Source organism: Heterocephalus glaber, unplaced genomic scaffold (genome assembly GCF_053883595.1).
Source record: "Heterocephalus glaber isolate CG9 unplaced genomic scaffold, H.glaber_assembly_v1.0 deba00001564, whole genome shotgun sequence".
Lineage (NCBI taxonomy): Eukaryota > Metazoa > Chordata > Mammalia > Rodentia > Bathyergidae > Heterocephalus > Heterocephalus glaber.
The window spans coordinates 7,913,551-7,929,591 of NW_028258351.1; the positions used below are offsets into that span (position 1 = coordinate 7,913,551).

The window sequence follows — 16,041 nt, forward strand, 5'->3', positions numbered from 1 at the left end:
CTTTAAGCAGTGTAATATTATTTATTCATGTATTCTTTCCCTTACAAATATTTATTACCTAACAGGTGCCAAGCTCTGGGGATGCACTCATGGTTTATAATCTATAAGAAAATGTTGGTGATGCAATTAAGATACTTTTTTTTTTTTTTTTGGTTCCGGGGATCAAACTTGCGACCTTGCGCTTTCCAGGCAGGCCAGGTGCCTGAACCACTGAGCTAAATCCCCGGCCCCTAAAATACTTGTTTTGAAAGTACTGGGGCCTGGGGATGTAGCTCAGTGGCGCTGCGCCTGCCTGGCAAGCACAAGGTCCTGAGTTCAATCCCCAGTACCAAAGGAAAACGAAACCCAAAAGTACTTAAATTGTTAGTTACATAGTTATTTGACATATATGTTATATATTGGCCTGAAGTGTTAGAGGCACAGGACTCCACCCTAGTTCTACTTTTTAGCTGGGCAAATCAAACAAACATTTCACCTCTCTGAACTGCCTGTAAAATGGAGGTGAAGGTACCAACCTCATAGGCTTGCTGGGGAGAACACAGCTGATGACAGACACGGTCCCTTTATCACACATGCAGTAGAGGTTAGCTATCATTCTCACAAAGTGTGATGGCCTTGGATTCTACTGGGCAGGAATTAGAGAGCAGGGCCAGATATCTACTAAGACCTCCCTTGGTTTCCAATGATAAGTCACCTGCACAAAGGAAAGGACCTGGTGAGCATGGTGGTGCACACCTGTAATCCCAGCACTCCGGGGACTAAGGCAGGAGGATCGCTGTGAGTTCGAGGACAGCCTGGACTAAAAAAAGGAAAGAAAGAAAAGGCTCGTCTTTTGGCTCTCTTCACGCCATGGGATTGTACAGAGGAGAGCCTTCGGGCTTATACAGCCTTTGAATAAGCGCCAACACTTAGGACCTGACACTTACCCCTCTAAGCACAGGCTTCCTCTTTTTTTTTTTGGTGGTGGTGGTACTGAGGGATGAACCCAGGGCCTTGGTGCTAAGCTATATCCCCAGCCCTTTGTTTTTTATTTTTATTTTTGAGGCAAGGTCTTGCTAAGTTGCTAAATTGCCTAGTATGGGTTTCAATTTGTGATGCTCCTGCCTCAGCTTCCCAGAGTGTTGGGATTATAGGTGTGCACCACTGTGCCTCTCCAGGTTCTGATTTTTTATGGCGTTGTTTTGATGCTGGGGATTGAACTCAAGGCCTCCTGCATTTAGACATATGCTGTACCACTGAGCTGCACCTCTTTCCTCTAAGCCTCATTTTCAATGTCTCTACCAGGTGGAAAGTAATAGTATCCACCTCATGGGGTAGCTATGAGGACTAAATACAGCTGCACATGGTAGGCACTGATAACTAGTGGCCATCCGGTCAAGTTCTGGCTGTCTATACATGGGCTTCCCTCTCTGAGGAAGGGTGCGGAGGGGGAGGAGTGAGGCAGTTAGAAAGATCAATCCACTCAACCCTGCAGATCGATGACATGGTACGCAGTGACCAGAGTGCCCTTTGGTCTGATGTGATGGCTCAGGCAGAACAGGGCACACCCCTGGCTCAGTGTCACAGCCCCCAACCTCACAGTCAGCTGATGAGGCCTGCTTGGGTCTGTGTGTCTTCCCACTCTGCACTGACATCTCCCCACTGTGTGTCATCTGTTTAGGGAGAGGTCTGAGTCACCGTGAGTCTTATTTCTGTCTCCCAGGTTATTGGCGCTCCAGTCTAATTGACTACTAACTGAGAGTGTTACGAGCGTCTTCCCTGTTCCTCGCCATTTAACATCTGGGACTCCGGGTATCTAGACTGCATCTATAAACCCTCCCCCACCAGATGGCAGGTCTAGGCAGTATGAGGGTGGCTGAGCAAGACTGATACACAGAGGTGTTTGTTAGGCCTTTGTGAAGGTCACTGTCAGTGCTGGACTCTGGGAAAGGTCTTTGGGTGCTGTCCAAAGTCCACAGTGCTGGCCACATTGAGGAGCAAGGGAGACGGTGCTGGGAGACTCTCCTGGGCTGAGAGTCCATGTGCATGGGGTGGGACCCTTCCTCTTCCACTGCTGAAACCAGTGCAGTCACCTCCAAGGGTTCCTGCGAGCTCATTTACAAGGCTGAAGCTGCCCTACTCTTCTGATGACAGCCTTAATGCCACTCAGAAAGGATTAAGATCTTACTTAAACATACACACAAAGCTCCCTTGGGCACTGCTGTCCACTGCGGAGCTGAGGCGGCAAACCTTGTTTAAAAAGCCAGCAATAAAGTTGGAAACCTCACTCACAAGGGAGATCCCTGTGTTCAGAAGCCAAGTTTGTGAGACTTCGTGCAGAAATCTGCTCTGCATGCCCCAGTCACGGGCCCCTCCCTCCCATCGTCGCCAAGACAGGCGGAGGCCCCCATTCCTCCAGCTGTATAGAGAGGCCACCATCTCTGAGGCCAGACTCTCCTGTTTGCAGTGGGTCAGTCAAGCGGACGGTGGCTCTTCCCAGGAGAGCCAAGATCTCCTTTTGGATTCAAATGCTGCCCTGGTCAGGGAGGTGGTCCACACCTCTGCTGCCCTCATGGTGATCTGTTATTCCATTTGTAGCTTCCCTCCAGCTTCCTGACAACCCTTCAGGCAGGTTTCATTAGTTCCCTCTTCAAGCTTAATGGGACCAAGAGAGAATCAGTAATTTCCCCATGCTCACACAGCTACCACACAGCGTCATGGAGACTGAAACTCAGCCAGTCTACCTGTTCCAAATCCTCTGTTCTCCCCACTTGACCACCATCCACCTCCCTCTCTGGGTGGCTGTCTCTTACCAGCATTCCTGGAGGTGGGGAGATTTGCCTGGAGGATGGCTACGCAGCCAGAAGCCTTGGGGATGCAGATCCTCCGTGTGTGCCCTAGGAGCCTGAGGCTGGTCCCACCTAAGGGGTCTCCCCCAGCCCACCCTGGGAAGGCTTTCCCTGGGACACGGGGCCCACCTGCCTACCTGCTACAACACCAGCCACGTAGACAAGCCCGATGCGGGTGGCTCCATGCACCATCTCCAGGGGTACCCCCACCAGCAGCTGTAGCACCACATTGAGTCCCAGGTGTTCTATCCTGTGACAGATCACATTCATTCATTCATTTGTTCATTCATTCATTCTTTCTTTCTTTCAACAAACATGGTCTGCCTAGATGCTGGGGATCCATGAATGAACAAGCCTCTGTCTCTGCCTTTGAGAAGCTCATGGTCTGGAGAGAGGAGTGACGATGCAGACTGAGCATGATGAAAGAGCATTCCTTCCAGCTGGGACACACGTATAGCACTTGGGTGGTGACTGGCAGTGCCTGCACCTGTCACTGTGAGAGGAACTAACCATGGTTAAGATCTATGGATGAGACACCAAGGGACCACAGTCTAGGTCTCTGATCTGCCTGACTCGCTCCATCCACCAGGCCCTGTGGTCAGTCTGGCTCTCTATTGTGTTTGTAAGAGCTACTGATAGTGAAAGAGAAAGATGTTCCTGGAATAGTGCAGGCATTATAAGTTAGTAATTCAGCCTTCCCTTAAAAATCTCACAGGAAAGTTCCTCCTTTCTGTTATGAGAGAGGACCTGGTCTGCTCCAAAACTCTCAGGGTTGGGAGAGGGACCCAGGCTTTCTTATCCCGTAAATGCCTTCCTTTGTACACTGCTTGTCCTGTGGGGCCAGATCTTGTTGCTAAGTGTGTCAGGTACCTCGCCAAGTCCATGGATTGTCAGAAAAAATCGTAATGTTACTATTATTCAATCAATGTGAGGCTTTCAAGTTTGCAGTGCACTTTGACATCCATTATCTATCTCATTTAAACTGAGCCAAAACATGGACAACACTCTGGGGATGGTTTCAGTTAAGGAGTAACAAAGGGGCTGGGCCCTGGCCTGCATCACAGCCCTGCTCCTAGTCTGTGGTGCGCTGCCTGGAGGCCCAGCTGGGCACTTGGCTACTCTGGAGGGCACTTTTGAGGCAGCTTCCGAATGGCCACCATGTTGGAGTCTTCTACTCTCTACTGACTGCTAGGGAAAGGACTCCGTGGAGATGAGAGGCACTAGGAAAACTCTGGAAAGGGGCTGGGATCAGACTCACAGTCAGAGAGACCTTGGAGGGTTTCTGGGCTCAGGCCTTCATTTTACAGCCTAAGCCCTTGAGACAAGAAGAGGTCAGGAGATGCTGACCAGCTGTCTCTGTCCTATCTACTGCACCAACCAGGAGCCCTTCCCTCAGAACCCAGAGTTCCACAGGTGGGTGTGGTGGTGCACATGTGTAATGCTGGCACTCAGGATAGCTGAGGCAGGAGGACTGTGAGTGTGAGCCCAGCCTGGGCAACTTAGCAAAATAAAAAATAAAGGGCTGGGGCTGAAACTCAATGTGAAGGCCCTGGGTTCAATCCCCAGCACTAACCACATTAAAAAAACAAAACAAAACAAAACAGCAGGGGATTTTGTTCAGTGGTGCCACACCTGCCTCGAAAGCACAAGGTTCTGAGCTCAATCCCTGGTACCAAAAAACAAAACAAAGCAAAGCAAAACCAGCTCTGGAGAATCCTCCCAGGGTCTCCCTGGCAGACAAGGCCCCATCAGAAGCAGCTGCTGGAGAAAGGCCCAACGCCACCCCGGCAGCCTTGGCTGAGGACATTTGTGCCCTGTGAACTACAGACACATGACTGTTGTTAATGAGGCAGAGAATGGGTCCAGGAGGTTTTGGAGGCGTTAGCTATTCTCTTCCTCACTGAGTGGGCCCAGAGAGGGTCACAGGGCAATACTGGAAATAAGGCCTGCAGTCCTAAGCCATGAACTCCCACAGGCCTGGGCAGCCTGGGCAGGGAACTGGTTTCTGTTATTTCCGGGTCCTGGCTCATGAGAGACTGAAGTGTGACAGTCCTCTCACTCTGCTGCCCAGCCCTGTGTGATCAAAGCCTGGGACACCACAGGTGAGGTAAAGAGCCTATCCCAATGGGCCCTGTGGCCCAGGGTAGAGATGTTTATCAGCAACCACTGAGGTATCACCTCACCCTGGAGCACCCTATCGCACAGAGTGCAGTTAGGGATGGATGGGCTCAGCGTGAGAGGGCTCACAGTGGCCCTCTCCCTGGGCCACTGCACCTTTCAGCTGAGCAACAGGAATGACAGGTGATGGAGCCCTGGGAGACAGAGTGACTCCCTTCCCATGTTCACCCCAGAGTAGGTCCCCCCAGGACCTTCTCCCAGAGGGCAATGGGCACCTTCATGTAGGGGTGGGGAGTACAGGAGACACCATGGAGGGTGGTGCTCAGGGTCTTCCTGTTCCCAGTGAAGGGTTTCGACCATGTGACAGTAACCTCTGGCCAAGAGTGCTGCTCTTCCAGGGACTCAGACCAGGGTGGCCACACAGGCAACTGGTGAGTCCTTACCCTGTGGCAGGAGGCACCAGTGAGAACTGATTGCACTCCAGCCTCCAAGGAGGCCACAGGGCTCAGTAAACGGAAGCTATAATTATTGCCAGAGCTCCCCATAAGTCCCTCATCACATATGGAAACCACCTTGGAAGAAAGTGGTCCTTGGAACAAATTAGTCCTTTACTTCACTTACAAGGGCGCTCGCACCCACAGTTTACGAACAACGAATCTGGTGGCTGAACACACGTTCCTCTTTGCTTTGGCTACTACGAAGTGTAGATAAAATGTTCAACCCACCTCTAGCAAGTACACAGAATCATGTGTCTGTGTATGCTGATACTACTGCTGGCTTCCGGAATTTTCCTCTTTGCTATATGCTCTCAATAACTGACTTGTAGCCGGGCGTGGTGGCTCACTCTTATAATCCTAGCACTCAGGAAGCTGAGGCAGGAGGAGCACCGTGAGTTTGAGGCCAGCTTGGGCTACATAGTTAGTTCAAGGCCAGCCTGAACTGCAGTGAGATTGTCTCAAAAACAAACAAACAAAAAAACATATGAGCCAGGGTTGTATCTCAGTGGTGCTGTGGCTGCCTGGCAAGCACAAGGTCCTGAGTTCCCCAAAATAAACAAACAAACAACAAAAAAACCCCTGACTTGTATAGTTTTGTATTAGATGAGTTTCAAGCAGTTGTCTCAAATTGTGTGTCCAAGAAGAAGATATTTTGGGGTCTGGGGTTGTAGCTCAGTGACAGAGCACTTGCCTAGATTGTGTGAGGGCTTAGGTTCAAACTCTGGCACCACAAAAGAAAAAATAAATATATATATCACTGGGTGATCTGGACAATTATTTATCTGTAGAACTCTGACAGCAATGAGAGAAGATGGGTACTCACCCGGCGTGCATGAAGATGTACGTCAGGTAGCGCCAAGCCTGCACTCGGAGCTGGGGGTGGTAAACCAGAGAATTCTTCAGGTAGCGTGGATGGGTCACCTGCAGCACAAACTGACCCAGTGACACCCCGTTGTAGAGGAAAAAGGCAATCTGGACAAAGCACAGACCAAAGAAGTCCTGTTACGAGGTACGAGCACTGAGCACCCTCCAGGACACTGTCATCCTTCCTTCTCAGAGAGCAAAAGGTACCCCCAGCCAGCGTCCGCAAAGCGTTCCACCACCGCCCCCCCGCCCCAAGACCCCTGTGTTACAGGATCACCTGGTCTCTTTGCCTCACTCCTTCACTGCTACACAGGAAGGGCTGGGAGGATTTAAACTTTAACTGCAGTCATTCCACACCGGTCAATTTAAAACAACACACGCTGGGTGTGGTGGAGCATGTCTGTAATCCCCGTACTCTGGGAGGATGAGCCAGGAGGATCATGAGTTTGAACCTGGCCTGGACAACTTAGTGACTTAGCAAGACTCTGTCAAAAAAAAAAAAAAAGGGCTGGGATGGAGCTCAGTGTGAAGACCCTGGGTTCAGTACCAAGTACCTCCCCACACACAAAATAAAAAACAAAAAGAAAGAAAGAGGAATAAAGGGGAGAAAAGATTGTGGTGAAATACACATAAAAGCTCCTATCGTCCCCAGTTTTCAGTGTGAAATTGAGAGGCATCAGTGCATTTCCACTGCTATGGTCACCATCATCCCTGCACGGAGCTCCTTTCCTCTTGCAAACCTGAGACTCTACACATTAAACACTAACTCCATTCCAGTCCCCACTCTATCCCTTGGCAACCACCATTCTACTTTCTGTCTCCATCAATTTGAGTACTTAGGGACCTTCTATTAGGAGACTCATACAGTATTTCTCCTTTTGTGAATGGCTTATTTTACTTCATATAGTTTTTCAAGATTCTGCCATTGCCATAGCATGTGTCAGAATTTCCTTCCTTTCAAAAGCTGAATAATATTCCATTACATGTACCTGTCACATGTCCACCTGTTCTCTGTCCATTGACCCTTGGGTGGCTTCCACCTTTTGTCACTATGAACATGGGTGTACAAATCTCTCTGCTAATCTGCACTTTCAAATCTTCTTTTTTAAGAGTACTGGGGGTTGAACTCAAGGGTTTCGTACCAGATACATCCCAGCCCTTTAAAAAAAATTTATTTTGAGACAGGTTCTTGTTAAGTCACTAAGTTGCCCAGGCTGGGCTTGAACCCGTGATCTTCTTGCAGGAAGTGCTGGGATTATAGGGAGGCACTGCCATGCCCAGATAACTGTTAACTTCTTATTGCTTCCTGGTATTGGGCCCCTTCTAGTAGCTTCCCCTTTGTGTTCCTTCTATTTCCTATCCATCATGGAACCAGAGAATCACATTACTAGAACTGTACCTAAAACAAAAGCCTTGGCTTTAGCACAAGGGCTTTGAGAGAGTTATTGCAGCTATTTGAGCATTTTCCATTTTTTTCTAGATTGGTGATTCAAGCTTACACAGCTGACGGTTCTGGAAAATTAAAGTAATCTGGACTCAAAATCTGGCTCCTTTAGACCAACTTGGATGAATTATTTGAATTTTCTGGTCTTCAGTATCCTTATCTGGATGTGGGTAGCAATGCCCAGATTTCCACAGTGATCCTGATAAAGTATACAAGGAGCCATCCTTGTTCCAGGCACAGTGAGAAGGAGGCCACAATGAATGCCGGGTTAGGACCAGCAGGGCCAAGCTGGAGCAGGGCTCAGGCCCCTGGCAGCTGTACCTTCTGGGCTCTCTGAGAAGCGTTCTGTCCACCTAACACTGTGCGGGTGGTCTGGCAGCAAATACAGCTCCCAAGGCAGCTCATTATTATTGGTCTTGAAGTACAAGTTAATAAATAGACCAACACAGTGAGTGGTCACAGAAGGAGTCCGAGAGTATCTCAGAGAAATTGCAACTTCAATCCATACTTGGATGAAGCCATAACAACAAACATGCACTCTGGCTAGCAGACCAGATATTTCCGATTTAGCAAAAAAGAAGAAAGATGCCACAAAGCTGAATGCTCCCGCCGTTTGATTAGGCAAGAACTTTACAAGACCATATGCAGAAGCCGTAATTAGGCCTGTGGCTTTGGAAGAGAAACATGGAAGATCATAAAATGCCGAAGGGAAGCCAAGCATCCACTTGGGAGCTGGAGGTGGGGTGGGCCGCACAGGTACCCAGGTTGAGCAGCCAAGAGGACCTCTTCCTATCACACACAGCACTGGCATGGAAAGCGGTACCTTCAGATTCTGTTGCCTAAGCAGGAGAATTTTTTGTGTAATAACAGGCATGGCTAGTTCCCTGAGAGGAGAATGTTCGTTAAAGTATGTCAGGCCCACTCTTCCCTGTTCATAAACACTCCCTCCCAGGGTAGCTGTGCAATTCTTTTGTGTTTAGAAAGCACCCGAGGCCTAATAGAGACATCCTTCCTGGGGGAGTGTGAGGCGGGGCTTGGTCCTCCTCTACCCAAGGGAAAGGGAGTCCTGGGAGCCACTGGCTGCTCCGCCTTGCCCGTCTGCAGACAGGGCTTTCTGAGTCTGCCTAGCTAAATCCCCCCAAACGATGGACTTTGCTGCACTGTTTCTGCTGCTGTTGCTTCAGTGGGGCAGCCACACAGGACTCTTCAGCAGCAAGCACCGCTGGATGCAGTCACCCTTGGGCCATCTGGCCGTCCTGGGTTACGGCAGCTCCTGCACTCACTGTAACAGGTGTGACTGACAAGGACAACAGCTCTTGGAGCCCCAGTCATCGCCCTATGGTGGAGGAGAAGGTGTCCCTCTTCCCGAGATCCCCACTGTCCTCTTGGCTCCTCTCCCCATGCCCCCACCCTCTCCCCCAAGGCTGGGCCGCCCCTTCCCCACCCCCATCCTTGCCTCCAGCAGTGTGATAGTGATCATGAACCAGGGTGGTGGGCAGCAGGTGTAGCTGTCGTAGTACCACTTGCGGTCAATCTCCCGGGGCAGGGTCTCATAGGCCACGTGACGGATTAGGCGCTGTGACAGGCTCAGCCCTTTCTCCTCCAGCAGGGCCTTGCTGCTCAGTCTGCGGTTGCCCTGCAGGATGGCCTGGCGGAAGCTGTTGGAGCGCTTGTTGCTCATCTGTGCAGGGCACGGGTGGGGAGAGGGTCAGAGCTGGGGCCTCGGGAGCCCCCCACCTGCTCCCCACCCAGTGTGTCTCTTTGGCCAGGGCTAACCCTACATTTCCCTGTCTCCTGTAACAATTAATAAGAAGCAGGGCCAAGGATTTAGCTCAGTGGTTTCGCCGCCTGCTGCGCAAGCGCAAGGACCCGAGTTCGATCCCCGGTACCAAAAACAACAACAACAACAACAAAACAATAAGAAGCAAATTCCCTGCTCTCCTAGGGTGTCAGAAGGCAATCTAAGCACTTCACATTGGGTCTACCTGTTGGACTGTGACACTCCCACTCTACCATCTGGGGACATACGGCAAGGGAGTTTTAGAGACCAACCAAGTTCAGACGCAGAGCCTGCATCTGTACCACCCACCTTCCATCCACCCTCGTAGGCATCTCCCTGCCACCGCAATTCACTGAGCAATGTCTAAGCGTCAGTCAGGTTACCCGACACAGTGTGCCCAGGACAGAGCGGTCGCCAGCCATCACCGTTCAGAGTGACAACTGCTGTGCTAGCATAGCAGGCAGGGGGACCCAACTATCCAGGGCGGTCAGCAAGGGCCTCCTGGAGGAGGCCAGTCTGCGTAAGAAGCGCAGGATGGGTAGGGTAGTGTCTGCAGAACACAGCTTGGCAGACTGGAGAACTTTGGTTAACTGGCTCTGGGGGGAGGTGGGCCAAGCAGTGGGCCCCAGGACAAACCAGAAGCCATGAGCAGGCAGGCCTGGCACGGTGCAGGATCTGAGCCCTGGTGGAGGAGAGTAGCAAGGGGACTGGGTTCAGAGCAGGCCCGGTGTGCAGCCTGTACTGCAGAGCCAGTCTTTCCTCCCCAGGCCCTGTCTCGCCCCTCCCCTGCCTGACCCCAAGGCCATCCCTCCAGTGGGATGTCCCCGATGAACGCTTCCACTGTCCCACTCTGGTCCCCTCCACGCCCACAGCGTTTAGAGCTGCTGCTTCTCAGGAGTTGGGAGGTCATGTCCACCACAGGTCATGTACACAGCGGATCCCACTGCCAGAGTATTTCATAGCCACTCCTGCCATTCTCTGCCCCAGCCCCTGTCAGCCACGGCACATACGCTCACACATGCTCACTGCTGAGAGGTGGCAGCTGCTCAGGGCGGACTCAGCGTGCCTAGAGCTGTGCCAGCCACAGCCATAACCACACCACTGGGCCTCGTGAAGCTCACAGGGGAGGCAAGGGTGAAGGGCAGCGAGAGAGCATCACCATTGTCTGGTGTGTGGCATTGTTCCCACAGCATGAGGATGGGACTGAGGCTGGGAGAAGGTGAGTCATTTCCTAAGGGACTCCCAGTAAATTGGTCAGGATTAAAATCCACATCTGACTCCAGAGCCCAAGCTATCCATACAGAGCATTTATGCCAATTATATAAAGGAGTCTCTTCTTCCAGGCCTTGGTGAACAAAGCCCAAGCCTGACTTCAGCCCCTCACTCAAGCATCCTTGCACAGTACACAGCCTGTACACCCATATAGGACAACCCTCTCTGCTCAGCTGTATGCAATGTGTTCTGTGCTATAAAGGAGGCCTTGGAAAAGCACTGTAGGGGACAAGTCTGATTTGTTCTGCTTAGGTTGGGGCATGTAAAGGCCCACCAAAGATGCAGAGGAGTTTCCCTGGTGGAAGAACATTAAAAGAGAACAACAACCTTCAGAGATAGTCCTTTATCATATTGGATGATTGCTATAATCCTGCATGAAGTTTGGGGTTCATTTTATAAACAGGAAAATGGAGGCCCAGAGGATTGTTCCCAGTGAGTGGCAAAGACTGCTGCCCAGGCCCTGAACTCTCTGCCCGCCCACAGCTCCCCAGTGAGTCCCTTCCTCATTTGGTCTCCAGGGCAGCTCTACCCCAAGTCCTGGCCACCAAGCTCAGAACTGGAATGGAGAAATCTCTAGAGCAACAAGTCACGGGCTATCGAGAGCTCCCACCCAGCCGCTCTGGCTCAGGAGGCCCTTGCTCCACCCTGAGTCAGGCAGGTATCTTGGTGGGTACACAAGCCCGTGCTGGGGCTGCAGGAGCCTGTCCATGCCCAGTAATGGGTGGCACTGCAGGCCTCCAGTCACACACACACACCTCCACCGCCCATCGTGGGCACCCTGACTGTCCCCGCTCCCCCTCCAGCTCCCCAGCCAGGTCTCATTCTGCCACCCACAGCAGCTGCCGCACTCGCACTCTCCCTAGAACACACTGGCCCTCAGCAAGAGGCTGGCACAGCAACCCCTGCCCTGCCTGGGCCCCACACCACAGAGCTCGAGTGCCTCTGGTGCCTTTGAACTTCAGGGGCCTGGGAGAACTTCACACAAACTGGGGCTTTTTGTTTTTTTTGGTACCGGGGATTGAACTCAGGTCCTTGCGCTTACGCAGCAGGTGGCGAAACCACTGAGCTAAATCCCCCGCCCCACACAAGCTGTTTTACTCTCGCCCCCTCATGGGGAACCTGACAAGAGGGCGCCACCTCCCCATCACCAACGGGGGCCAAGTGAAGACTTCCAGTCCTGTATCATCTGTTTGTTCAGTTCTCCCGATGTTCTGTCCATCCCAAATGATGCCTGCTTAACCCTGACCCATTCCAATCCTGCCACAATAGCCCCAAACAGCACACGTTGACCCCGGAAGGAGGAAGTTTCTGCTCCTGGAGCAGGATGAGGATTCCTGAGCCTTCCATCTCTAGCCCGTCCGATATCCAGGACAGCTGCCAGCAGGCCTGATGAACTCTGGCCTCTATCATGTGCTCCAAGGGAGGCCTGACCTGACCTTCACAGCATCCTTTCCCCAGCTCCTCCTCCTGGCAGCAACAATCTCCTCCTTGCTTCCAGCCCTTCCTTTTGGTGGAACGGATTGCACATCAGGATGGTCACTGATTGGTTTGAGTCAACTAACATCCCACTGACTCGATCTAGATCAGTGGAGGGGAGGAAATCCCAGGCCTTATGCAAGAGGAACCACAAGAAAAGACTCTCTCTGCATAGTGTGGGCTGAGAGTGTAAGGGCTGGAGTGGCTGTAGTCACTTTGCTTCCACAATGGGAAGGCCTAGAATTGCCAGGAGCTGCTTTGCGGACAAGCAACCACTAGAGAAGCAGAGTCCAGAGACAAGGAGAAACCAGGTCCCTAGCGGTGCCCTCTCTCTTGCTGAAGCCTGCCTGGGCTTTTTCAATGCTGTGAGCCAACAGGTCCCTTTGTCTAAATTTCTTTCATGTGTCTAAACCAAAATCCCAAAGAAGCAAGGGCCCCAGAGTGCTCACCAGGTTGACAAAGTCCTGGTAGCAAATCTGCCCATCCTCGTGGCTGTCAGCCAGAGCCAGGAGCACCTCCCGTTTGTGCGGGTCCAGGTTGGAGCTGTGGCTCTCCAGGAGGCTCCGGAACTTGCCTGTGCTGATATAGCCTGTGTTGCCAGGGTCAAACTGTGGGAGAAGCAAGACAGCAGTGGATCAGCTCTGTGAGTTCTTTTCTGGGGTGTGTGTGGTGCTGGGGACTGAACCCGGGGCCACATGCATGCTAAGGAAGTGTTCTGCCACCGAGCTGCACTCTCAGCCTTTTTATTTTTATTTCTATTTTGAGACAAGGTCTTGCTGAGTTGTCCCGTGTGGTCTCCAACTTGCAGTCCTCCTGCTTCAGCCTCCCTAGTGGCTGGAATTACAGGCATGAGCTACTTTGTAGCTTTGCATACCTAGGTTGCTCCATCTAGGATTCCTTTTCCTCCCCAATCTCCCTGGGACACTGAAATCACTCACTCCTCCCAACTACTGGCATGTCCCCTCTGGAAGGCTCTCCTGAGACAGGGCTCGTCCCCACTGCTCCCCTGCCAGGGACGGACTCCAGGTCTCCTGCTCGCACTGGCCTCCAACACTTCCACCTCCTTGCTGACTGCAGCTCCAGGCAGGCTGGTATCACTTGCCCCCAGGTGCTCACACACAGCTGCGCTATCAGCACTCAATCAAGATTTGTTGGATGGATAGACAGGGGTGTTTAGATGAACAGACAGGCACTAATTTTCCATGAATATCTTCATGGGTTCAGTTAGAAAAGCCAGCCTCTTATTCCTCTCTCCCAGAGAAGCCCTTAATCTCCGTGTGCCTCCTTCCTCTCAGAGCCCACCCCATATGCCCAGCAGGAAACAAGAACCTCTCCTCTGCTTTCGGATGCAGAGTACTCCTGTCTGTGAAAGGCATCCCCGCCCGAGATCCCGGGCTCCCTGTAGAAGCTGCTGTGGGCTGGAGGGGTTAGCTCAGTGGTACAGTGCTTGCCTAGCATGTGTGAGGTCCTGGCGTTGAGCCCCAGCACCACTCAACAGATAAGTAAATAAATAGATGGCGACAGACATGGACATCTGAGATGGAGGTGTGTGTAGGACTAGTCCAGAAGGCCAAACTCACATTCCCCCCTTTTCTGGATTAGGTCACTGAAGACTATTTTGGGAAAGCAGATACTGTGTGCAGCATTTCGAAGCCAAACCAAGAGCAACAGTCACAGTCAAACTTTCAATTCTCCTCCCCAAGACTACCAGGAGGACATCTCTAAGGAGGTCTATTTTAAAATCCGCATATTCCCCAATCCTCCAACAAAAATAACAGGTTTCAGGGATGACATCTATTTGGTTTTCAGTGTTTGGTTTGTTTGTTTGAGACAGGGTCTTGCTACATAGCCTCAAACTTGCTGCAATCTTCCTCCCGTGGCCTCTCGGTGCTGGGATTACAGGCATGCACATCCAGCTCTTGGTTTTCAGTTTACATCAAGTATTCCAAGGAACTCACTTATCCCCTGCTCTGGAAACATCTTCAGGCAAAGAAAAACGCAATATTTGCAATGTTTCACGGGGCCAAACACTTTCTAAGTACCTTACATTTATGATTTCTTAGCCCCTCTACAACAAATGTAGCAGATCCTATTAGCATCTCTATATTACAGATGAGAAAATAAAGGCCTGGAAAAATTCACATGGAGAAGTGAAGTAGCTGCCTCTGGCTGCCACTGACCTTCAACCACCACTGCCCCTCCCTGGCCAGGGCTGCTCTGCTGCTCAGAATCAAAACCCAAAGACCAAAGAGCTGAGGGCAGACCCAGACCTGGAGGTGGGGGCTTCTAGGGCCTCATGATCCTGCCCAAAACAGACAGGCTTAAGGCAGAAAGGAGCCCTGGGCTGCAACACTCTGCCCACCTTACTGCTCAGATACAGAAACTGAACCTGAAGGAGCGTGGAGTGGCTGCCAGGGTTCTGATTCCATCCCTGGGGGCCACTTGAGCACCAGTCGCATGAGGGCTTCAGTGCTGGGTGAGGAGATGGGGGCAGGGGTGTGGGTTCGGGTCCTGGGAAGATCCCCAGTGGGCTAAGCAAGGGGGAGAGGGAGGGAGCCCTGTGGTTTTGCATGCGCTGGGAACAGGGACGCCAGACCCCTCCTGGGGGCCTCCTCAAGGCTTGGGAGGACAATGGGGCGGGGCTGGGCTGGGATCAGACACCAGACAAAGAGCCACCTGCTCTCCTCGCCCTTCCCTGCCCTCCCCCACCAGGGCTCCCTGCTGTCGTCCTAGTGACAGGGGATGCCCTGTGGCTCCTCCAGCCCCCAGCCCAGCTTGCCCCCAGCACATTACAGGCTTTTTGCCGCAGAGAATGAGCTGGAATCAGACCGAGCCTCCATTCTCTGCCAAAACTCTACCTTTCATGCCAGGGCCAGACAGGGCAGACAATGGGGAGTCACCGCGACTCTAATAATGAGGCCTCAGGGACTCTGGAGGGTGACTAGGGGGAGGGGAGGCAGGATAGGGCTAGTTGCCTGGGTCTGAACACACACAGGACACTCTGACCACTGCCATCACCTGAGAAGGCAGGGCAAGGGCAGAAGCTGACATGGGCATAGGGGTCAGGAGCAGGGGAGTGAGATGGGGAGAAGAGAGAGATTGCGCATGCCCAGAAGGCAGGGGCGTGGCAGGTCCCATGGCCCCAGAAGGAATCTGGGGGCTTCTAAAGGAGGATGAATGGCAGTATAGCAAGGAACAGGCAAAATCCTAACAGGGTTTGTTAGTTCAGTGTAGACGGCTCGAACTTTGACTGCTCCATCTGCAGGGTGGGCTGACTTCCCCCCCAATTTGCGGTGGCAGAAGCAAACCCAAGGTGGCCACTGGCTTGCCTCTCTTAAGTGGGGGCGCTCTGCACCAGAAGGCATAGTGGGCCCTCTCCGGGCATACATCTTGCCCCTTGGCCTCCTTCACACCTTAGAAGGGGAGATCTTACTAGGAGTGTGGCTTGGAGCTTTCAGGCCAGCAAGCCCGTAAATGCAATTTCCTTGTTAATAATGTGCAGAAGCTTCCAGAAGTGCCCTTCCCTCAGGTCCCTGTGCCCTGGATTCACCCACCTCAGCAGGGCTGGGGGCCGGGCTGGCTGGGTAGCTAGAGATGTGCTGTGAATGTGGCAGGGACCCACCAAGCAGGGAGCCAGGAGCCAGGGAGGTGTTGTCCTAGAGCTGCCTCCTGAATAGGGCCTGGTGCTGGGGGGTGGGGTGGGTGTCACAATCAGCCTAAGCAGAAGAAGGGGGCAGCAGAGGGTGGAGAAAGGCAAGGAAT

At 52.2% G+C, this 16,041-nt stretch overlaps 1 protein-coding gene across 3 annotated transcripts in view; it reads right to left on the bottom strand.

The window, feature by feature from the left end:
* Window positions 1-16,041, bottom strand: part of Rhbdl3 (rhomboid like 3) — a 48,782-nt gene that overhangs the window by 20,171 nt on the left and 12,570 nt on the right. For all 3 annotated transcript variants that reach the window (XM_021248904.2, XM_087191925.1, XM_004870593.3), the window contains 4 exons: window positions 12,729-12,887; window positions 9,208-9,432; window positions 6,267-6,415; window positions 2,966-3,078 (listed from right to left, as the gene is read on the bottom strand). In XM_021248904.2, the coding sequence (XP_021104563.1) occupies window positions 2,966-3,078; window positions 6,267-6,415; window positions 9,208-9,432; window positions 12,729-12,887 (646 nt within the window). The remainder of the gene's footprint in view (window positions 1-2,965; window positions 3,079-6,266; window positions 6,416-9,207; window positions 9,433-12,728; window positions 12,888-16,041) is intronic.